The 25,042-nt window shown below is 39.2% G+C and overlaps 1 protein-coding gene across 3 annotated transcripts; it reads right to left on the bottom strand.

Moving 5' to 3' along the window:
• Positions 1–37: 37 nt before the first annotated feature.
• On the bottom strand, positions 38–24,492 carry epsti1 (epithelial stromal interaction 1). 3 transcript variants are annotated; one of them, XM_042002724.1, is made up of 10 exons: positions 24,150–24,483; positions 22,577–22,635; positions 22,411–22,494; positions 22,222–22,295; positions 21,936–22,019; positions 18,122–18,195; positions 12,643–12,721; positions 7,308–7,366; positions 6,780–6,979; positions 38–2,198 (listed from the first exon to the last, which is right to left on the bottom strand). In XM_042002724.1, the coding sequence occupies exons 1-10, from the start codon at positions 24,296–24,298 to the stop codon at positions 2,053–2,055; spliced, it is 1,008 nt and encodes a 335-aa protein (XP_041858658.1). In that variant the 5' UTR covers positions 24,299–24,483; the 3' UTR covers positions 38–2,052. The 3 variants fall into 3 exon arrangements, with proteins under 3 accessions (XP_041858658.1, XP_041858659.1, XP_041858660.1); XM_042002725.1 differs by lacking the exon at positions 24,150–24,483 and adding an exon at positions 22,915–23,011 and having other exon boundaries at positions 22,577–22,630; XM_042002726.1 differs by lacking the exon at positions 38–2,198 and adding an exon at positions 5,248–6,482 and having other exon boundaries at positions 24,150–24,492.
• Between the last annotated feature and the right edge of the window lie 550 nt (positions 24,493–25,042).

Here is a 25,042-nt window from a genome sequence, read left to right as displayed (position 1 = left end):
GTGTTGAAAAAAAAATTAAAACAAAGTACAAACAACAAAAAGATCATTATTTTAATGTATTCATACATTTCAGTGACATACCACAATGTGGATAATGTTGGGGATTATTTTCTCTAGTGTTTTACATGTATGTACATGTACATGTAAATTCAAATTCAAATCCTTTATTGTCTCCAGGGGGAAATTCATTTTGCAGCCAGAACACACACATAGGACAGGCATCACATCAAAAACATCAAAAACCAAAATCAGAACCAGTGGTATATGTCAAAAAGAGATTCACACAATCCAAAACAATAAATGAGCTTAAAATAGGTTAAATAAAATCACAGCTCAAAACAAATGGAGAGAACAACTCTGTCACCTTAGGCCATTTCTGTTAAATAGATGAACAGCAGAAGGGACAAACAACACTTTAAGTCTCTTTGTCCTCCCAAAAGAGGTAATAAAATAAACTCATTCTGGAGAGGGTGGTTCGGGCAGTTTAATATAGAATGATATGACATAGCATATCATGCTAACAGTATATAGTAATATACTTTGATGTCGTTCAAATTTCCTTCAACAATCATAAAATTGCTTGAGTTAAATGAATAACTGAAAAATATTTGACATTTGAAATATTGCTGTGCATATAAATGTAGTTTGATGTGAAGCTTCTTATGTCTTTTTGACAAGATTACTCAAGTTTGCTAATTATTTTGCAAGACAGCTTCACATGAATCAGTTACAAGATTTCCATCCAAAGATGCGACTTCACTTTTCATTTAATAGTCTCAATTAAATCAATGATGTTATTTGCATTGGTTTAAATGGTGGAATTTATGGATATTAATATTTTCTTAAACCTAAAATTCTGAAACATTGCATCACTAACATCTAACTTTGTTAGTTTTCTAGACTTTTTAAGTGCTGAACTGTTGTGTCTCTTGTTGATCTCTGGAGGAAAACATTTGTTAGAGGACAGCAGTAAACATGACTTCATGCTGAATTAGAAGGGGATTTTTAGCCCCTCTTGTGGACAGCACCACCCATTGTTCTCGGTTTCTCGGTCAGGTGATAACCATCTCTGCTGTCCAGCTTGGCAGTGCTGGAACTGACATTTACAGCCCTAACAGCAGCTCCAAACCAACTGCCCCACTGGAAACCAAAAATTATTAATGAAGCTCTGAAACATACACGACAAATAACAAATAAAAGTGTAGCTAAATTCAAATCTCCATCTTTTTTGCTCTCTTGCATCATTTGTGACTTTGATTCTAAAATAAATAAAAAACATCTTAAATTTTGGAGCAGCTTTCCCCCCTCATAAACACACACTGATTTAATTAAAAGCACCAGACACGATCTGAAGTGTATGAGTCATGAAGCGATGACCGTCAACCAAATATCGAGAAAACGAGCATCAATTCAACTTCATGTCAGAGCAAAAAAAAAAAACAGTGTGACTCATCCAGACAGATAAAAGACACCAAACACTCCGTGATTAACAGCATAATGAAAAACAGATCACAAGAAACACAGATTGCTCTGTAGGTATCGATTTAATGCTGTTGTACATGGGAGTCAGCAGAGTTTTTACTTTTGTCCAGCAAACTGCTGTAAATAACCTGCTTCTATGCATCCTTTAACACCTGAGCAGTGATCATACCTTTTCATTTGGTTTATCATCTAGAGCAGGGGTGTGAAACATATGGCTCTGGAGCCAAAAAAGGGCTGTTAGCAGGTCCAATCTGGCCTGCAGGATGAGTTTGGTAAGTGGGAAAATGACATAAAAGACATTAACTGGAGTTTTTTTTAAAATAAGAGCAATTCCTCATTTATCCACATAAGGTTGCCTTTTTATTTTTTAGATATAAAACATTTCCAAGGCAGGAGGACAAGTGATTTTTTATCAAGAAATTTCATGTTGTTCACACTATATTTTTTAAAAGGAACATTTATTAAATATGAACATCTTGATATTGTACTTCTTTGCACTAAAATAAAGGAGTAAAATTAGGAGTTGTCATTATTTTTTGGTTACTATGCTGTATACTTTATATATATATATCAACTAAACGTGGTGATGAGCAGTGTGTAGGCCTGCTCGTATTCCCCATTGCACTGGTAAAGGATTTCCTCCAGGAAGGTTTTGGAGCAGTCTGGAAAGCTGTTCATCAGTTTCATCAAGGCCCAGTCGTAGTCAGGATCCGGGTCTGGAAAACACAGAGAAATAAAACAAATAATCCTTAGAGTCCAGCTTATTTCACAAAGCTCCTAATAAAAGCATGCTTACAGGTTTGTGCACTTTTCACTCATGGATCAGCATAAGATCATGAACAAGATGTTTCCTCAGTTCTATGATAAAGAAACTGCTCTAAAGCATCAGTGAAGAAGTCTTGCTTCTATTTGGCAGCTTTAAAAGCTTTCCTGTATGACCATGTTGTCATTTCTTCCTTCCAGGGACAGGATCAGAGTCCTGTTGGTTGTAAGCGACATGAGCTGATCCAGTTATAGGATGAGAAAATAAGCCATCTATCCATCATCCAACCAAGCAGGAGATTGTCGCAGACAGGTTATGGCAGAATGGAAAAACAGGATCTTTATGCTGGTAAAACATAGGCTGGGTCTGGCGGATGTATCCTGTCATGGATTGAGGATGTTGTGGGATTGCAACGTGCAGAACTGCACCCACAATGGCAGGCTAAATGTTTGGAATATTTTTTGGTATTCTGGCTTTAACCCTGGTCTAGTAAAGTCGCCCTGCTGTGGCGAGTGTTCTGATGGCTGTTCTGAACAGCTAAGAGAGGTAGAAAAAGCTGCCAGATGAAATGAGTTTTGTGCATGTTTCTTGGCATTAAAATTCTTGATTTGTTAATACCAAGAAACCTGGGATCAATGTGTTCATTTTCTATCCATCTGACACGATGCAGGGGATTTCTGAGATGCTAAAACTGGAGTTGTAGCCCCACCGGGACCAAACACTGATTCTACTTGATTAAGTTTACACTAAATATTTACTACAGTTTAGCTTTCAAAGACTACCGAGTCCTCAGTTTGTCGCTCTTACTTAAGAAATTGATGGTCAGTAAATAAACAAACTCTTTTTGTAAAGTCCAACTAATGTCACACTTAGTTTGTCAGATGCTATAGCTTTGTAACAGACTGATCAGGCCAGCTTTGCCTAGTAAAGTAAAAAAATGGAAACGCAGGGCCCTTCTACTTGGCCCTATTTCTTTTCTTTATTTTGTAGGAATAAGGTACAACTTATCTATTGGTATAAGCAATAATGGTCACCTAGCATTTCAATCAGCCTCCTGTGCTCTAGCTGGAGGACTTGATGACCAGTGCTCCAAGATACCAAGCAGCATATTTTCTGTGTAAATGGAAGGATAGGTCCCAAAAGACAGGATGTAAAAGGTGGAGTTATTTGAGCTCCTCAGGTAGATGGTTCCAGAGTTTTCGGGCTTTGACTGCAAATGTTGCGTCACTAGTGGCCTGAAACAGAGACTCCGGAACAAGTGAAAGTTCAGAGGATCTCAACACTCACACAGGTTCGCATGGTTCTAAAAGGTCAACAAGGCTGAAACCCACACTAAGAGGCTAAAAGAACAACGTGATCTTTCCTGGTTAAAAAGTCTGCCAGCTGATTTCTGAACCATCTGTAGCCAATTAACTGCTGTGACATTAAAAAAAGACTTGAAGGAAATAGTTCTTGACTCAATATTTTAACTGTGTGCTAAGAAATATCACTCATAAAGAAATGAGTACATTTCTGCAACCACAAGGTATATTTATTACTATTGGAGTCATAATTAAGGGAACACAGGGAACACAGAGTACAAATAAAATAGTTTCAGGCTTACCTAAAAAACCAAAAATAAATTCAGGATGATTATGAATATCCCTTTGGAATGATGCAGCTGTAGCTCTAAAGATCTTAGTTCAATATGTGAACATTATCTCTGCAAAGACCGACTCTGTTAAAGTGAAGCAGAACAAAACCAGAGATGTTTTATTACAGACACTTCAAGTGAGGGGGACCTCAGGTTTTAAAAGGCTAATGGAAAAAACTGACACTTGGTGATTGAAGCTTTACTTTATGCCTGCATGACTCAGGCTGAGTGTCTACATTCATCTTGTATATACAGTATATGGTCAAACTGGCTCTTCCAAATATACTGTGTGGTTTTCGGTTGTTCCAAGTGAGACGACCAAAATTAAAGAATCAATATCTTTGGCAAAAAAGTAGAAAGCAACATGTACACGGTTATATAGGCTAAGTTATACGTGTGGCATAATTTATTAAACACCAAATAGCCAGCTGAGCTAATAAATAGTAAATTAACAAATCGTTCTACACTTTTCAGCACTGTTGAACTTTGAGGTCGGAGATGGTTTTCTTTGCTCGAAATGTGGCCTGAAGGAAATTAAAATTTCCTTCCTGGAAAACTGAAATTCTGACGTTTCAACAGGAAACAGGAACACTTCATTAGTGTGGTGCTGAAAGAAAGAAAGAAAGAAAGAAAGAAAGAAAGAAAGAAAGAAAGAAAGAAAGAAAGAAAGAAAGGAAGAAAGAAAGACAGAAAGACAGAAAGAAGGACAGAAAGACAGAAAGAAAGACAGAAAGACAGAAAGAAAGAAAGAAAGAAAGAAAGACAGAAAGACAGAAAGACAGACAGAAAGACAGAAAGAAAGAAAGAAAGACAGAAAGACAGAAAGAAAGACAGAAAGACAGAAAGAAAGACAGAAAGACAGAAAGAAAGAAAGACAGACAGAAAGACAGAAAGACAGAAAGAAAGACAGAAAGACAGAAAGAAAGAAAGAAAGAAAGAAAGAAAGAAAGAAAGAAAGAAAGAAAGAAAGAAAAAGAAAGAAAGACAGAAAGAAAGACAGAAAGACAGAAAGAAAGAAAGACAGAAAGAAAGAAAGACAGAAAGACAGAAAGAAAGAAAGAAAGAAAGAAAGAAAGACAGAAAGACAGAAATAAAGAAAGAAAGAAAGAAAGAAAGAAAGACAGAAAGAAAGAAAGACAGAAAGACAGAAAGAAAGAAAGACAGAAAGACAGAAAGACAGAAAGAAAGAAAGAAAGACAGAAAGAAAGAAAGACAGAAAGACAGAAAGAAAGAAAGACAGAAAGAAAGAAAGACAGAAAGACAGAAAGACAGAAAGAAAGAAAGACAGAAAGAAAGAAAGAAAGGAAGAAAGAAAGAAAGTGGATTCTTGACTTTAATGATTAATTGAGGTTTATTATTTATTATTTAGGTGGTCATAGGAAAGATCATGACCCTGAAAACAAGACTCCAAAAACGAAGCACTTGATTGTGAATCTGATGCATTTTCGTCACCAGTCTCTTCATCTTAAATGATGTTAATATTTAACCATATCACCGCGAATGTGAGAGGAAGGAGTTCTTTTTTAAAGCTTTAATCAGCAGATGTTAGGCTGTGGGCTTATTGGTGCCACCTGTGTCCCGCTCTGCATGTAAATGCTTGCTCACCGTCACCTGGCTGGGATTGGCTGGAGCTGTCACACCTTTGCTTTCACCCTCCTCATTGGATAAGTGGTGGACCAATCACTGCTTCTGCTGGCCACCACCAGGAAATAAGAGCCTTCTGCAACCGATCAGTCAAGGGGCAACTGTTGGCTCAGTAACAGTCCGTCCCAGAGCTTGCTTGGCTTTGTGATTGATGCTGTTTGACAGCTTAGGATAGTTTAATAGTGTAGTTCTTTGGTTAATCTTGGAGGCTTCAGTTTGGGTTTCCAGTAGTGTTAAAACTACTTGGTTTTGTGTTTGTTAGTTTATTATTAGTCTAATTAGTGTGCAGTTGGGATAGGAACGGTTATGGTTAGTGTGCAAATAGTGTTAATATTGGCTTTTTGGTATTTGTTGATATATTAACATTCTTAGTTGTTGGTGCTGCTCCTATTTTTTTGTATAGCGTCTTGGCTCTTTGTGTTTATTCCTTTTTACTGGCTGATTTTGACTTGTTTAGTAGTTTATTTTAATTTTGTTAAGCAGGATCGCATCCCCTGTCTCAATAATAAAAGAAATAATGTTTCACCTTTAAGACCTTGCCACAGTTCTCCTTTTCATTGTGGCTCATTCACTCTAGCAGAGTTGTGTCTTAACAGCAAAGAAACTGGTTAAATCAAGGTCAGATACTTTAAGAAAATATTTGTTTGTTGTATTTAATAATTACAATGTTTACAATTTTTGATGAGTAGGAATTACTTTCCTGTTGCTTTCCTTTTCTGTATAGCATGTTCTACTGCCCTCTGCCACACCGGTGAGCTATGTCTTTGTGTGCAGGTGCATATTAATGTCTGTCGTCTGTTTATGAGCTCCCAGCAGGCGGTTTCCCATCGCTGCAGATTGGGTTGTAAGAGGTGGCAATCCACATCCAGTAATACAGTAGAGGGGTGGGACTGTACCTCTCGTCATGTCTGCTTGGCTGCAGGCCGAGTCAGTCTACCTTCCAGAAAAGTTCCCTCTATCCTGGAAAAAGCATTCTTACTCATACATATAGACACACACACATTTCCCATAAACTACAAGTATCAGCAGGATTTAAATGCCGGGAGCATCACTATGTACCACGCATAACTTCTTGCCTGCATTTCTGAAGCACGGTAAGCCTTTGATTTAATGTAGACTAAACAAACAATCACAGAAGGGCAGAGGTGGGCAACTCTTGTCTGATTTAGGTTGGTTAACCAGCGTTGAGCCAGACTTTTTAAAAAAGCGTGAGAAACGGTAGCTTTGTGGCTCATTCACACGTCGTAATCAGCTCACCAGTTTCCTCTGTGCAGGCGGAGCAGCTTTGCTCTGGACCTGCTTGCAGGTGAGTCAGGGACACTTGTCCAGCTTTTGTCCAACTACTGAAGTCATCAGAGACCAAACGAGGACGCTCGTCTTCCTGAATGCTTTCCTTTTTTGTCTCCTCGTTTCCTCTGTTTTGGCCCTGGAGTCGGTCCAGAAAGGCTGCGTTCACCCTGTCATAATAAAGCAGGGAAAAAAGGATGTTTCTCATAAAACCTGCCAGTGTTGGACTTCATACTCCGACATGCCTGCAGGCTCCAAGTGTTTGACATCTTTTTAACCTTGTGTACCCACTATGATACAGAGAAGCTAGTAAAATGTTTACTGACCCAGCCAGACTGTTCTGGTTTGATTCCAAAGAGATGAGCAAAATAAACGATTAATCTCTCTTAGCTTTTTTTTTTTTTTTTTTTTGCCTGTGTAATTTCCATTTAACATTCTTCCTCTTTCATCAGATGTCCTTAAAACTGTCTTTTTCTTTTTCTTTAATGTGTGCTTTACCTCTTGTGTTCCAGCTGCACATCTTTCAAACTTTTTGACAGTTTCTCCACATCTTCGCTCTGACAAAAGAGAAAAGTCAAACCAAAGATTATGGAGGGAGTATAAAAAGGAGGGATTACCAGTTTTAAGAGGTGAACATGTCCGCTATGGGGGGCTTGGAGGTGTGTTGGTGGTTACAAATATAATTGCATCCAGTAAAGCAGTCTTTATATCCCTTCTTCTTATTATTAAAACAACAAACTATTACTAGTTGCTTGAGTGGATCTAACAATTGGAGCCTGGAGCCTGAGCATGGATCTGAGCCATGATGGACACAAATTATCTTGAATGACACTTATTTTACTCTGTACACATTTAAACAATAGATTATCACAATGTAACAAGACAGAAATCATATTGTAAAACACGAAAACTTTTTATACAATGTGACTGGTTATGTACACTCACTGGCCACTTTATTAGATACACCCTACTAGAACTCGGTTGGAATCCCCCCAAAGGAGGGCGCCTAATCATTTGAGGCAAGTGGCTGCCCTTTCAGGTTCTGGTTGAGTTGACTTTCTTATTTTTAAAGCAGCACTGCTGAACTTTGGCAGGTTTTCTGCTGAGGCTCCACCTAACAAAGGCTATTTTAGCATCCATCTTGCATCCTGCCTCTTCTCTGTGTTCCCTTCAGTCAGTAAAAGTCTGTCCTATGTTCACTCTTGACTTTTCTCTGTTACTTTCTCACTTATTTTACTCTCTTCTTCCGATAATGTTCTTTTGGGTTTCCTGGCTGTATGTTCAAGTGATATCCGTTTGCTGGCATGTGACATGGGGCCGTAAAGCAAAAAATAGCTGTCGTATGATGCCCCATCCTCGAAAGAAAAAGCTGTAAAGTGCAGCATCTCAGCCTCAGGACAGGGCAAAATGAATGTACATGATGAATTTCAGTGTGCATTCAAAAAGAATCAGAAGCAGAGTTTTAAGGCTGGAAACAGCTGTGGTGTTGCTTTAAAAGGGAACATGCATATTAATATATATATATGTGAATGTAAATATGCAAGATTAAAGGTAAAAATGATTGTTTATGTTTATTCCCTTGACATGCCAAAATAATACATTATTATTATTATTATTATTATTATTATTAATAATAATAATGTTTAATACTCACACACTGTGTGTGGCTGAATTTCCAGGGTCCCCCTTGACAACTCATTACAACTAAATTATTTTAATCTCCACTTGTATCACGGGCCAGGGATTTAATGACTAACTCCAGCCACATATATATTTAAAAAAAAAACAGCAGCAGAAAACTGCAGAGGACTGGACATACCTGTTTGCCTAATACGGACAGGCAGGTTCCTAAACTTCTGACTATTACTGTACATTCTTATGCAGAATCATTCATTTTACTTTAAAGATAATCATAAATCTAATTTTATGCTCCATACACTTAAACAGATTATCTGTTAGTGTAAAGCCAAAACTCTACGTTCTCCTGGGAAACAAAGTCTAATATCTTACATTCACACACAAACACGCCTTTATTTTTCTCTCTTAGCTTTCAGTCCCAAGACGGCTGACGGGTCAGTAGGGGGAGCGGGAATGCAGCCCACCTGTGTGTGCTCTCTGCTCCCACCAAAGCTCAGCATCAAATCTCCCACTCATTCACACACCAAACATGCACACACACCCACAGCCAGAGGATATGAAGGGGGAGATCTGTCTGTCTTTTGGAGCCAACACTGAAAGAACAACAGATCCCAGGGTGCTGGTCAGAACCACATCAAGAAGTTTGACTTTTGCTGCTCTGCAGCCGCAAGCTTTCATCTCTTAATCTGTGACGTCTATCGGACAAAGCTGCAGCCTGGGAGAGTTAGGGGAGAGCGGAGGAAGAAAAGATGGGAAAGTGGGGTACAGGGGAAGGAAATAAGAGGAGATGAAAAGATGCTGAGAAGAAAAAGGAAACAAAAGATTTGAAGGTGCAGACAAGGAAAAGGAAAAGAGATGAATGAGGCAAGATAAGAAAATAAAGAAGAAGAGGGAAGAAGAGGCAAAAAAGGAGCGGTGGAAAAAGAGAAGGTGGGAAAGTCAGGAGGTGACATGAACCTTTGTTTCTGTCTAAAACCTCAATATTGTCCTGTAAACTGCATCATGTACTCAGCCTGTCTGTGTGCTGCAGCATAAAACAGACGTCCACATTACTGGAAAACCGTCTCTTCTTTTTCCTTCTTGCTTTGACCTCAAGTCTCGTCCTTTCTCTGCACTAATTTCCCTACAGAAAGATTTGAGATTTGCATCGGTTCTGTTGAGATGTGAAAGTCTGCAACGAGTAAAGCCCAAAGAGGAAAGCACTTCCTGCATCCACTGAGAGAGCTGCGTGTGCACTGTTACCACCAGGCTGTTTCCTGCTCCCTGTACCATCACTGAAAGGTGGACAGGGCGGTGGTGCACGGTGGAGGAGCGTGCACACTGTTAGCGCCATGTGTGACTCTCTGACAGATGCTGTCAACACTCTACAATGAGTGTGTTTTCTGAGCTAAGAATAACTCTGACCTCTTCACTGCAAGACTCCAAATTTTCAGAAAATATTTATATTTTAAGATTTATGGTTGCAGTTATATAAATAAAGATGGTTAATTGAGGATAAATATATTTATAGAAAGCAGGTAGAAGATTTATGAGACAAAACTAAACTTTTATCATATTTAAATGACAGTTAAGAACTTTAAAAGACTTTAACATGTATGAAACATAATTTGTATTCATTCATTTATTTACTTACTGTATTTAATTTAACAACACATTGTTTTGATGCATTTTTTCTTTTACTTTGTTTCTCTCTATTTTTATTTAATATGAAATCTATGAAAATAATCTTCTCTTCTTTTTTTGTTTATAATTTATGTGTCGGTTTTATCTTTTGCTTATAACATTAACTTTATTCCCAAAGTTTCTTCAACAGCTCGAGCAGCATTTATATCTTATTTTTTTATTATCTTATATTTTATATGATCTTATATATCTATATTATGTCTATATTATATATCAATATTATCTTATATTTTATTCTTTATATCCTCTTTTATTTTAATAAATTATCTTTATATACCAAAGTATTGACTTAGGACATAATAATTAAAATTTATTTAAATCATTTAGACCTTTTATTTCATAATTATTTATTAAGGAAATTAAAAAATTGGACAAAACACTTCTTTTCTATTATATGAAAAATGCAGCACAGAGACAACGATGCACACATGCATGCAGCTCATCCAGCAGGACCCGCTGCCTTTGATGGAGTAAATAAAAGTAACGTCAACACGTCCGCCATCTTGGTCCTGGCAACAAGCTCAGTAGATGAATACGAGTGAACGGTTGTTTCATTTAATCTGGATTAAATATTAAAGGTTTGTAAAATTTCAGCTTATTGTGTTTTTTGATGTTTAGTTTTTTGTAAAAAAAATATGTTATAAGCTGTAACATAATTGTTAATCAATAATCACTGACAGACAATCACTAGGGTATTTATTGAGATTAAAGTAAGTTTAATAAATTATGGGTGGGGAAAATTTCTGTCAAAGGGAAAGATAAAACATGGAGTTAGTCAAGAGTACATGTGGTTGATTTATTTTCTCCTGTTTAACGCAACAGATATTTATATTGTAAACCTCTGGTTGAAAAGGTGCCCCTATGTATCGTAGTAAAGTCTAATTTGTTGTACATCGGTGCTACATAGATATACTTATTATGATATCATTAAACAAAAATGAATGTACAGAATGTAGATTTTACAGAATATTTTGAAACCCCTTGTCATTTTAAAACATCATACAACAAAAACTAACATACAATGACCACTTACAAGGTTTTGAAGAAATGCACTGCACCAGTGAAAACCATTGTAACAGTAATAAATGTTATAATAAACCCTGCAGTCCTTTAAAGGTTTCATCGGTCATGTTAACAATGTTACGGTTTGATCAGCCCCAAACTGCAGAAGATCCCGATCCAGGCGTTTTTCTTCCATTTAGGCCTATTGAAAATGGATAACTTGCCAGGACCAACATGGCGACGCTGTTGATGTACGAAGCGGGGACCAATGTGACGACGTCTGTGTACAAGTGTGAGTCTGTGACAGCCTCCAGGTAAATTAGTATGTCAGCTTTCTGACAGGTCTTAAACAAATTCTGAAATCGTTCTTTTAAATCTTATTACACTGGATTGGTAAGTCTTTTCTTCTATTTCTTTCTTCCAAAACAGTTAAATTTGCATCAATTAGAGAGCCCATTAAATGCTCACTTACAGGATCATATTACTTATTTTTGGGTTTCCTCACACTGCACATGTTGCATCACCTCTTGTCACATTCAGTTTGTTTAGCTATCGTAAGTACTTACTGTAACAGCTCCTAATTCTAACCCTAAAGCAGCTGGATAGCGCGGTGGGCAAGGCATCCCTCTCCCGCAAGGGACAAATATTAACTCCTTCTAGTTGGGTCCTTAGACAAGACTCCTGATGCTACTGCCTAACCACCTTCAGATTTAAGTTGCTTTGGAAAAAAGCATCGGCTAAATGGCTGTAGAATAGAATAATTCTTCATCAACTTGGCTGCCATTATGCAGCGGCATTTAAAGGTGATGCCATTTAGAAAAGAGGAATAAAAACTGAATTATGACAGATTTTTTTTTTCAGGCAAATCCACAGCAGCAAGTAAAGCTACATAACACAGTGAATGAGGGGAAAAAACCCCGAGGAATAACATGACCTAACTAACTGACAAGACACCGACTTGTTGATGAAGGTCTGGGGTTTTTCTGCAGGTACTTTTATCAGCACAGGTTGTTCCATTACTCTGTCTTCTGCAGAAACCTCTCGCTCATGTCATTGTGCAAGTATGTCTCTGCTCAACATGAACTCTGGGAAGTCCCTTGAACTCTGCGAGCACTCCCCTCCTTCCCTCCCAGGAAAACCAACATTCAGAGGAAGAGAAGAAAAAAACATAGAGTGAAAGGGGCCGACAGATGGACAACACTCAAGACCAGAGGCCTTTATGTCTGAAACCAGGAGATAATTGTAGGGGTATCAGGCTTCTCACCTCCACCCGGCCTATTGGGGATAGAGCTTAATACCCTGTCGGCCTCAGATGATGAAAACTCTGCGCCCAAATGTATTTGTTGAGAAAACACTTTAAAAAGCCAGATCTACTGGTGTGAAATATCACAGATTTTCAGTCTCCAGCCCCACAGAAATGAGAGTCAGTGATCAACCCTGAGTTGCACACACTAAATGCGTGTGTGTCCACATATATAGAAACAAAACACACGTGTGGTCGTCGGCTCACCCTGGAGGATGTGTGTGCAGCACTGCTGGATGGACCTGCGGCTCTCGTCTCAATGCTCTGCAGGAAACTCTCAGTCTTCCTGCAATAAACAAACACAGATCATCTTCAGACAACCGCCCCACAGAAATAACCAGACTCAGAGAAGCAATCCCACAAGGTTGATCAGGTTTGTCTGTCCCCTCCTGACACTGCCGTCCCCATCCATGGAGCATCTGATCTGTTACGCTCTCCCCATTAGCCCCATCTTTTAAATATCTTCATTGTTCCTTTAGGTTCGCACATTGGTCTGCTGTCTCCTGTTTCTGTGTTTCTTGTATGGAAGCCAGAGATGCTACTTGACAGGCAATTTTCTTCAGAGCCAGTTATGGATTCCAGTAACATTAAGACTGTCAAGGTAATTGATTTAAAGTGGTCCAATACGTAACTGGGGAATATCAGATGAAAACCGCAAACACACTGTACAGCAGACATTCCAAATCCCTTCAGTATCTACGTACAACCAATATGAAAGCCTGACCGCCCTAATGAGGCACAACATTGATTTTATATGTCAGTTAACTCATGGTGGTGAGCATCAGACACAAACTGTCTATCTCATATTAACCTCACTTCTAGGATTCCTGACTTCTAATTTAATCCAGTTCAGAGGTCAAACACACACATATATATATATGTGTGTGTGTGTGTGTGTGTGTATAAATTTTATTATGTAAAGCACTTTGTGCTGCTCTGCTATTGTTTGAAAAGTGCTTTATAAATAAAGTTTGTTTTGAATAATTGAGTTGCTGCCGTGTGATTGTATCACTCTTCCACTTGCAGTTCCCTGATCCTCCACACCTGTGTCTGATCCAGTCATTTCAATTAAGACAACCAGTCACACCTGCCACCCATTACCTCACCAGCCTTTATCTATCCCAGCACCACAGTCTTTCCCCGCCGGACCTTGACGTTCATCCCTGCATGGACCCTGCGCCTCTCCTGTTATCTCCCTTTGGACCTTCAGCCAGTCCTCCTGCTGCCTGCACTTGTAAGATGACATTTCTGATTCTTTGTGAATAGTTATGTTAATCTTTGTCTCCGAGGGGTCCATCCATAACAGATTGACTGATTAGATGTTTGTGCTAAGAAGCAGTTGAACAGGAAGACCTGATAACGTGGACGGTAAGTGTGACTTTAACACGCCTGAAAGACGACTTGGTTGTATGTTTTTTCATTTGTTGGGTTTATTGGTCACTCTAAATTCTCGCTAGGAGTGAAGATAAGTGGTTGTTTGTCTCTGTGTGCCCTGTGAGGGACTGCTGGCCTTTCCAGGATGTACCTTGCCATTTGCCTAGTAATTGCTGGCATATGCTTCAACTACCCTGCAACCCTGACTTGGAATAAGTAGTATAGAAAATGCTTGAATGGATGGAATTTGTACTTGTCTATTACCCGCTGATGAGTTACTTCAGTGTTTTCTATGAATGCTGAGGCACTGAGTTGAACTGCCCTGCACTCTTAGCATCCAGCTGTACCAGCACTGGTTTTGCATGATTTTTTTTTTTTTTTTTTTTTTTTTTTTCCATTGAAACACAAATTATTAAAATATTTTTCTCTGTGGTTTGAATGCTGAGCTGCTGGAATTACATTTCACGGTGCTTCTAACTCTGCCTCGCATCTGTGATGTCACAGGAAAGTTGTTTACATGTGGAAGTGGCTGATTGCTTCCTGTTTGTTACAGAACTGATTTTAAGATTTCATCTCTGGTTTTTAGGCTCTAAATCAGGGATGTTGAGAACCTGTCTTGCAGGTTTTAGGAGTTTTCCCGCTTCAACATACCTGATTTAAATTAATGGGTCATTATTAGGGTTGTGCAAAACTTGTCAACAATATGTTGGGGAGAACCATTTCATCTGTAACAGGTGTGTTGCAGCAGGAAAACATCCCATGCAGGATTTTGAGCAGATCGGAGCAGATTTTAATTTATTTAAACTCCTGTCTAACTATCCAGGTCCCTAAAATAGGGATCAGTTCAAACTTTCCATAGCTGAAGTGCACACAATGGAAAAATTTTGGTATGTGGGTGGTAGATGCTGCATGCTGCTTTGTATGGTAATAATACACTTACAGGTTCTTGATGCTAATTAGTGTCCAAATGTCTGTTTGCACGGTAGCCCAAGCTCTGAATGGAAACAGAGTGGAGTGGGAGTTAAGTGGCTCGTTCAGTTCCTAAAATCCAACATCAACATTACCCCTTCCCTTCGGGGATTCATAAAATATTTTTCCATTTAATTTAACATCATTTAATCATTTCATAAATTTCCATCATGTGAGTCTTCTGATACCAGCACACATTAAACCAACAGAATGTGTTCCAGTTTGTTGCTTTTGTTAGTTTTCTCCCGTTTTAAGTTCATAAGTACAGTTTTGTTTTGCTTTCTTTGGTTTACAGCCCCTGTAATCACGCTCGTTCAAGATGAAGTGCATCTTGCACGGAAAGCAGACAAACGTGGACTCTGGAGTCGGCAGAAAACCAAACAGCTAGTAAAGCTGGACAGTTTCCACAAAATCCCAAAATATTATTCCCATTTCATATAATATTTTAAAATCTCTTCAGCTGTTTTAATTATAGGACTTTAGATAAATGAAATAAACGTTTTAACTGTCTCTTCTATTGTTTGGTAAAGCACTATAATGAATCTTATTAAAAATTTGTGGAAGGAAACCTGTCTGAACCATCTCTACCACTTGGTTTGGGTATGTAATGTTTCAAGTTTTGGTCATTTAACTGTTATTACAACTGTTGGTTAAAAACATTGATTCTTATTATTATTGTCTCTAAGAAATCAAAAAAGGTTCAAAGAAAAATGTTTCCTTTGCTTATTTCTTACTGCAAACTTTCCAACCTCACATGACTTCTGGAGGAGGTCAGCATCATGTAAGTCAGCAGCTTACAGAAATCAGGTGAGCACACCTGAACTTCCCGGACTCTTCGTAGATTCAAAGTGGAATGGCAAAGAGAAAAAACAGCTTTCATTGCTGCAATCTCAGATGTTTGGACTGCCTGGGTTTTACGTGTCTACACATGTTATTCCAGGAATCCTCATATCCCACTTACCAGAATTTTTGGTGTTAAATCAGTCCAATATATACACTATGAAAAGAGTTATGATATATTGTATGCAGTTTATGATCTGTAATATGAATTCCCTCCGTGTCCTTGACTAAATGATTGTAGACCACACATTTACTCTCTTCACAGAACGAACCTTCGGTTCAGGGAAGTGAGATTAAAGAATTTCTAACAATCGCTGTACTGTTGAATCAACATCTAATCCTATAAGATGTTAGATCAGCTCTGAGACACATGCTGCACATCATTCACTCAGCATGCTAATTAGGGTCCGAGCCATACAAAGTATGGCGGGGCCCTATTGTTTCTGCTATGTTTATTATACTTCTCCTCCTAAGCGCTTCGAGGCCTAATTTGACCCCCTAAACACCCATGAAAACTTGTGAAACTTGGCACACACGTCAAGCCCGGCGAAAATTGCAATATTCTAAGATCCGCATACACTTCAATGCTAAAGTGACTCAACAGCGCCACCTAGAAAAAATGAAAATGCCCAAATGAATGGGGCCCCGGAAGTCGACTTCGACGTAGGAAGACGAAACTCGCCACACACGTGTAACACCCCGAGTCGAGCAAAAAAGTCAATTGGACACTGGGTGCCCGCCATCTTGGCGTGTGCGGCCATTTTTTGGCCATTTTTTGCACTTTACACACATCGTATTTGAACGAACTAGTCTGAGGAGATTTGTGCGACTGACTTCAAACTTGGTGGGAAGCTTCCTGACAAGTTGGGGACCAAACGCTATTCAAATCTCTCTAATAGCAGAAAGCATGTTACCGTGGCAACCAACGCAAAATGACCTTCTCGCCATGAGACACGGTTTGCTCATATCTCCATAGGAATACATGGGAACTGCACCAAACTTGACAGTATTCATACGTGTCACACCCCAAGTCCAGCAAACAAGTCAATCGAACACCTGTTGCCATGGCAACGGGGTGGCCACCATCTTGGATTTCACTGCCATTTGAACGAACTAGTCTGAGGGGATTCGGGCGACCGACTCCAAACTTGGTGGGAACCTTCCTGACAAGTTGGGGAACAAACGCTATTCAAATCTTTCTAATAGGATAAAGCCTGTAACCGTGGCAACCGACGGAAAAAGCCTCCTAGCCATGAAACACGGGTTGATCATATCTCCATAGAAATACACGGGATCTGCACCAAACTTCACAGCATTCATACGTGTCCCACCCCAAGTGCAGCAAAGAAGTCAATCGTACACCTGTTGCCATGGCAACGGGGTGCCCGCCATCTTGGATTTCACTCACATTTGAACAAACTAGTCTGAGGGGATTCGTGCGACTGACTCCAAACTTGGTGGGAACCTTCCTGACACGTTGGGGACCAAACGTTCCTCAAACCTTTCTAATAGGAAAAAGCGTGTTAACGTGGCAACCGACGGAAAATGACCTTCTCGCCATGAGACACGGTTTGCTCATATCTCCATAGGAATACATGGGAACTGCACCAAACTTGACAGGATTCATACAGGTTGGGTCCTTAACGCATTACACCACCTGTTGTCATGGCGATATTGGGTGGTGGGGTCCAGGCCGCTCGGACCCGATAGATGCCGCTTGCGGCTTTAATTATTTGTGTAGTTATACCTTAATTCAGTTGTGCTTTTTCTTCTGTCTATTCCCTTTGTTCCAGCTAGAGGCCAGCTAAGCTGAAATGAAGCAGTTTCCCCATGATTCTGTTGTAGCTGCTGTGGGACTATACAGCTGTTTCAACATGATATTTTAGTGATGCCAAATGCACAGCTGGATGATGATTTATGCAGGTTTTAGTCTGTCTGCTGCATCTACATGTTTAGCTTGTAGCACAGTAACAGGTAAATCAGATTCACAGAGAAAGTCCTTCAGAGTTCTTCATTTATTTGTAATATGTATGTTATTATTTTTAGTCATTCATTTTATTATTAAATTATTGCTGAATGTTACAGGTATTTTATTAAAATGCTGGGTTAGGCTCCAGCTTCCCCGCGACCGTTAACGGACAAAGCGGTGCAGATAATGGATGGATGGTATGTTACAGTTAAACTCAGTATTAGTAATAACAGTTATACTACTAACAGGTCTGAAGATGCTACGTCTCGTTTTCTAAGATGTCAGCACCTGATCCTGCTGCATTTGTCATCAGTTTTGATTCTTCAATGCTTCTTGTACATGGTCGATCTCACTTTTATGGTTTTCGGGTGCAATAACCTCAACTTCAAAGTTTTATTTTTGAAAGTTGCTGCTCTGTCTCACAGAATCTGTCAGAGCTGAGAACTGCTGGAATGTTTGCACACTTTATTTATGTTGTTATTATTTAGATATTATTTCTTCATACAGATCAGGTGAACCTGATCCCATACCGACCTGTTACGATCCTGTTGAAACTGCGCCGACCTCTTCTGATCCTCCTGCTGCCTCTTCTCCTGTAGACGTTCAGACTGCAACACATTACAGTCACATCATTCATCAAATACACATTAAAACATGATACAGTATATAACCTGCTGCTGTTGTAGAATACAGCACATAAAATACTCCAACAAGCTTCTCTTACAGGAAATAAGAGATTTTACAACATGAAAACCACTTTCAATCTTTCAAGAAGCAGTAATTCTACAATATCTGCCCTTCATCTATGAGAGCTTGTGGTGGGTAGGTTATATACCATAAAATGTTTTACATAAAGTTGTACATGGAACCCCCCCTCCAAAAAAAAACATTGTCATTCTCTGAATTTCATACAGTAGTTAAAGATTCCTCTTATTCTCACAAAAATTCAACATATTTTGAGGGTTAAAAAAACACTTAAGTCTATATAAAATTTATTTAAATTAAACCTAAATTTTAAAGAAAATCACTCTTCAATTTATTTGACACAAGAAGTATTTTTTTTCCTTGTCAAATTCTAAATGTATTTATACACATTCATTACTTTTTCCAATATGTTCTAATCTTGACGACAAGGGATGACGAGTTTCAAGAGTTTTGTCCCATTCATCCTCCAAACCTCTTCAGTTCAGGTGTCCAACACTGCAGGGTTCTGGTTATTCTAAATTCTCCATTGTTCTCTTCTGGGGACAGATAAGGACTGCTGGCAGGCCAGTCCAGTACCCAGAATGTGGTTCTTCATGGTATTGTTGAAAACGTCATGCACATCCCTGGAAATGATGTGGTTTGGAAGGGAGCAAGTGTTGCTATAAAATCTTTTGTGCATTAATACTGCAGAATCCCGAACCAACTCCATACCATCACAGATCCAACCACTGGACACTGATCCACTTCTTGAAATAAGTATCTGAAATACTGACTGGTCTGACCACAGTCCAGGTTTCCACCGTGTGATGGGCCATCCCTCCCTCTGAGTTCAGAGAAGTGGACACCGCCTCTGAAACTCTGGACCAAGTTAACACGTGGCTTCTGTTTTTGCATTGTAATGTTTATTATTAAACTTATTAACCCTTAAAACTCCACTTAGCTGACGCACCCAAGCGCCTGTGTGTTATTTATACAAGGTTCTGTTAGTAATAAATTCTGCTTTCTTCTTCTGGCCGGCCTTTATGCTGCTATATCTATTGATTCGTTCATTTTACATCATTTTAGACTCAGAATCTGACAATTACAGCTGTCCTAAAAACATCATGTCTGCCACAGTGCGGCAGAGGCGAGGACCCAAAATGCAGAACTCAGAGGAAGGAGGCAAATGGAATGCAGGAACAAGGGATTTAATTCCAAACTCAGGAAATACCGGAAACATACAACAAGGAAAAACCACAAGAATCAGACAAAGGAAACTGAAAACCAAGGGGTATAAATACACTGAGGGACTAATCAGACCAGGCGAAATAACGAGCAGAAACCAAGAGCAACACACAACTAAACGTGACCATGAACACAAAACTCCAGAATGTGACGGCAAACCAGGAACACAAACCGTGATCATGACAACATCTGCATGTTGACTGGGATTAAGAGCTTCAGCTTCTACATGCAGTTTTTATTTGGAAAACAACAGCAAAAGTTTTGAATTTTACGGGTTAACGCAGTGCTGTTAGAGATCTGAGCTTAATCTTGTTTTCTTGTCTTTACACACTGATATTCCTCCAGATTGATTGAATGGTTTCTTGATATTCTACCATGTAAAGGGAGAAATATGCTAATCTCTTCCAAATTTCTTTGAGGAACTGTGTTTTTAAACTGTTCAATGATTTTCTCACTCATTTAGTGATTTTCTGTCCATCTTCAATCCTCAAACACTCAAACTTTATGGACGCTGCTTTTTGGTCAAGATCACAGTCATCTGCTGACATCATGTTTAAAACACGCAGCCTTTTTTAGTCTCATCACCGGTTGGAAATTCCATCCCACTTTTTCTTTAAATGTGTTGCAGGATAGAAACAAACAGTTGATGCATAATAAAAACTAAAATGAAGCAAAACATTAAATATGTTTGCTTTCTTCTGTCTGCAATGAATTTAAAGTCATTGCATTTTTATTTGTATTTTCCACACCATCCCAACAACTTCTGAAATAGGTACCATAAACCTCTCTGACTGGGTATTTACAGTAAAACAAAATAAGCCTGCCCAACAAAGGATGAAGGGTGGTTGATAAGTGCGGATGATGGATTCCTGAACCTGAGGCAGGTGTTTGCAGGCATCTTGTTCAATCACGTCTACGGTCTGAGAAGAAAATGTTTCACATACACATGTTTATTTTGCTGGATTATCGGCGCAGTCTTATGGCGCAATGAGAAAAGGTCTGTTTGGACGTCTGGATTAATCACCTCTGTCCATGACCAAAGGAGTTATTTACCCACCGTGTGACCCAGACGTGGAAGAGAACATGTCTGAATGAGGAGCTGCCTTTTAATCAGCTGGAAACCCACAAACCCATCAGTTAGATAGTTCTCATGCCTGTAATACTGAGTGTGAGAGCGAATGCTTTCCGTCTCCAGCTCAGACGGACGCTTGTCTCTGCTGACATCTACAGGATAAACAGGATTGTACTCACTGCAGGAGCTCCTTCACAAAACAGGTTTCATTTAAAAAAATAGAAATCTGTCTTTTGTTGTCCCTCAGTCACATCTCTGCACATGTCCAGCTCCACTGTGTTCAGCTGTGGTGCTTTTCATTGCATTGCAGTCAGACTGGTGGTCTATTTGTTTGTGTTTTCTATGGCTGTGTTGCAGTCTTGTTTTTGCAGTCTAAAGAAGTGGCTCTCAAACCTTTTTCAACATGTAACCCCTGTGGAATATTTTTCAGCTAAGTACCCCCTTATTTAGGGGTGTCAATTCACATTTTTAATTCAGGGACCACATGTAGTGTAATCTGCTGTCCAGCGCGCTGAACCTGTAGAATAACCGCATAATAGCCTATAAATAATGAACTGCACATATTCCCTTTGTTTTAGTATGAAAAAGTACATTCCCAAGATATCTACATTTAATGAATTATCCTTTTAGAAAACATAAACAAGCTGAAATTTATAGAGAAAAAATTGTGCCGTTTCAATAATATTTTGTCTCAAACATTTACATAATTTTATTATTTTATTTAAAACCCTCTTTTATTTTTATTTATTTTATCTGCGATGGAGTGGTGACCAGTCCAGGGTCTACTCTGCCTTGTTCTCACGTGCTAAATGCTGGGTTAGGGTCCAGCTGGCCCATGACCCTTAATGGGACAAAGCAGTCAGATAATGGATGGATGGCTGGATGGATGGATGGATGGATGGATGGATGGATGGATGGATGGATGGATGGATGCATATTTTAATTGGTTATATTTTATATTGAACAATATAAAACATATATTCAAATTTGTAATAAATATGTACAAGTTATCTACAAGTTAATTTAAATGTACGTACGTGTATATTTCCAAATGTGTGTAGTAATCCTGACCTATGGTGGCCCTGAAGTCTCACAGTAATACAAAGTCACAACACGAATACAAAAACCACAACACTACAGATTAAAACATCATCTTCTCATACTGAAGCAGTGCAACGGAGGAACAACATGCAGCCAACCATCATGTCATCTGTTTCTGAACAACTGAAGTGTTTTTGATTTAAATGATTTCTTTTATATTTTTAAGGTTTGACAGGTGGACTTCTTTTTACATTGTAAATAAAAAAAGAAAATATTGTAACACTTTTTTTTTTATCTTGGTTGTACCTTCTCTCTCTGTCTGGCCTTCATGCTCTGCAGCTCCTCCTCCTCTTCTTGCCTCTTCTTCTTGTCCATCTCCTCCTTTTTCAGCTTTAAGCAATGATTCAAATTTGTTAGTTCAAGCCAGCATGCAAACAACTTTTCTGCAAATATGTGTTTTCATAAACAGCATCTTAAAAAACATTCTTCGTATTTTGCTGCATCACAATTTCTATTTCATAATGATGTATTTTTGTTCATTGTATTGCAGGAAAGTAACTGGATGAACATGACGTTGCTGAAGGTAATTTACCTTCTTTTGCAGCTTGGTGCTGCGTGAATCCACAAACTGCTTCTGTCTGGCTTCAGCTAATGTCACGTTACCCCCTGGATGAATTAACAGAGTTAAAAAAAAAGGCAGGACACATGTGGTGATAGGCATTTGAATGTGAAAGAAAGAAAAATAAAATGTGATAGAAAGCATTGCCGTGTCTTGGTTTACCCAGCCTCTCTGGATTCAGGTGCACAGCGGGAGGTCGGTGTGTCTCTCTCCACCTCTTAAGTTCCTCCTCTTCTTTCTGAGCCACTGAAGCAACAATAACACCACTGGTCTGAAAACAAACTTCAAACATGCATGGAGATTAAAACAGAATCAACTGGATACTTACTCGTTTTTATCTGGCTTCGGCGAGATTCATTTGGTGGGATCATAGTGTATCCACCTGCACTGGAACAGACAGAGCCGGGATGATTAGCTGGGATGTGTACACTGTAAAATCTGGCTATAGTCCTGTAGTTAGACAAAGGCTGAACAGGAGTTGTAACACTTAACCTACTGGGTTGAATGAGCCACATGTTTAGTTTTAAAAATAAATTATATTCTCACATAAATCTTAAAGCTCTTTGTCACTAGCAGCCTGTCACAAAGACTTTCATTGTATCTCTGAAATAAAAGCAAAGGTCCTGAAGAAATGTGAACAAATGCAACAAAGACATGATACAGGACCTGAGAAATGCTTTGAGTCATAGTCCTGCTGGAAGATTAACCCTATGCCCCAGTCTGGACTCTCTCCGGCAGAGATTTTCATCAAGGATGTTTCTGCACATTTCTACATTCATCTTCTGTTTAATCCTGACTAATCTCCCAGGTCATACTGCTGAAAAACAACCCCACAGCATGATGCTACAACCACCATGCTTCACTGTAGGGATAGCACTGGTCAGGTTAGGGTTAGGTGAGGAGTATACAGGCCTGACTGGTGGAGTATAGAAGAGATGGTGGTAGTTCTGGAAAGTTCACTCTCCACAGAGAGCAACGCAGCAGCTCTGTATGAATAACCACCAGATTCTAGATCACCTCCCTGACAAGGGCCTGTCTCCCCCAATGGCTCAATTCAGCTCTACGGAAAGTCCTGGTGGTTCCACACTTCTGTGCTCATTTATGATTTCCACAATTTATGATGCTGCTTTCAAGTGAGATGGGAATTACCACGCAGCTAATGTAGCTATCGGTGCCTTAAAATTAATTAATTAATTTTCTGTATTTCTAAGTCTAATTCAGGGTCGATAAAGCTGGAGTGTATCCAAGCAATGAACAGGCAAGAGGCAGGGTACACCCTGGACAGGTCGCAAGTCCATCGCAGTGCCTTAAAAGGACTTTTTACAATTTATTTATTATTTCTCAACTCCAGTTTTTAATGGGGCATAACTAAACTTAACTAATATGTTTGTAAAGGTTTATTTTTTCTATTAGTAGTAGTAGTAGTAGTAGTAGTATTAATACTATTATTGTTGTTGTTGTTGTCTTTGTTGTTATTACTGTTACTTAGAAGGTAAAGGAGTCTGAACAAGCCTGTAGCCTGTACCGGCTACACTTTCAAACAGAAAAGTTTTTCTTTAAGTAAGAAGATCTTAAACATTTTTTTAAAGTATTTTTTAAGTCTTGATCGAGGGAATGTAATTTGTGTAAATAAAACTTGTTTTAGAGTACGTGAATGAAAGTATCAGACTTTCTATTGTCAAAAATAGAGATTTACGATGAACAGTGAACGCAGCGTTTCTGTTTCCAATCCGGAGAAAGGAAAGTGAAAGTGAGCTGCTGATAAACAAACATGCACCGACACACCTAAAGTAATTTTAACTTAGCTGGTGTAAGACAGCACCAACATTTAAAGAGGTAAACGTATTTCTGCTTGAAAAGCTGCTTTTATTTCGGCTAACTTCCGTTAAACGGTTATTTACCATCGCGGCTGTCTGTCTGCCGCTTGTTGGTTTCTGCCGTCAGGTGTTTTTCCGTCAGCGCTTCCAGTCGCACCTGAAGGGGTCTGATTCATGTGGTTTCCGCTGGGGTCCACCAGGTCTGTGGTGTATCTTTGGTCATGAGGATCCATCCTACGAACACTGATGGCTACAGAAATGGCGTTAGATTGAAGCCTGTTGTTCTATATTTAGCGCACTTTTCTTTCCTAAGTTCTGCCTCTTGAGTCATCTGCCATCAAATATAAAGCCAGCCAACCTTTGGCAAAGTGGGAGGGTTAAATAAAACAGCGCCATCTGCTGGAAGAACAGGCTCACATTCACATCTGAGAGAGACGAAAGAGAAATTATCCAGGAACACCTATTAGTCAAGTACAAGGCCGCCTTATTGCACGGGCTTACCTGGGCTGAAGCCCAGGGGCCCACGGGGTTTATGCATGGATGTATTATAAGAACTGGATAACGGACTGAAAATGGCGGCCCATTCATTTCTATGGAAGTTGCTCACCCAGCGCATACGCCGAAAAAGTTCTCAGGCTTCCGGGTTACTTCCGCATATTGGGCCCATAGAGCATGCGCAGTAGTGTCACCTCCCATCATGCTTCACGTCACTGTGAACGAGCAATGCGCAGCCCAGTGACCTGATCCAGCGACGCGCGGTCACGACATTAATCTGCAGTATGAGAGCTGTACAAACTCAGATGATGATTTTCTACGGCACACGATCGGACCTCGATGTAAAGTAATGATATAATATACGTGGAAAAAGTTGTGTAGTAATTGTTAAAATGATGGTTTGTTTTAATCTGATGAATTTCTATATGGGATTCGTAATAGCCCAATATAAGTCAGTCTATATTGTATATTTGTATAATCCC

The sequence above is a fragment of the Melanotaenia boesemani genome, chromosome 12 (assembly GCF_017639745.1).
Source record: "Melanotaenia boesemani isolate fMelBoe1 chromosome 12, fMelBoe1.pri, whole genome shotgun sequence".
NCBI lineage: Eukaryota > Metazoa > Chordata > Actinopteri > Atheriniformes > Melanotaeniidae > Melanotaenia > Melanotaenia boesemani.
The sequence above is the reverse complement of the archived record's forward strand: the minus strand, read 5'-3'. Positions and strand labels throughout refer to the sequence as shown.

Excerpts from the sequence above, each read along its gene's own strand:
- epsti1 (XM_042002724.1), bottom strand. The coding sequence starts at position 24,298 with ATGGATCCTCATGACCAAAGATACACCACAGACCTGGTGGACCCCAGC. Across the intron at positions 22,636-24,149 it reads GCAGACAGACAGCCGCGATG|TGCAGGTGGATACACTATGA; the intron begins GTAAATAACCGT and ends TGTCTGTTCCAG. Across the intron at positions 18,196-21,935 it reads AGGCCAGACAGAGAGAGAAG|TCTGAACGTCTACAGGAGAA; the intron begins GTACAACCAAGA and ends AATGTGTTGCAG.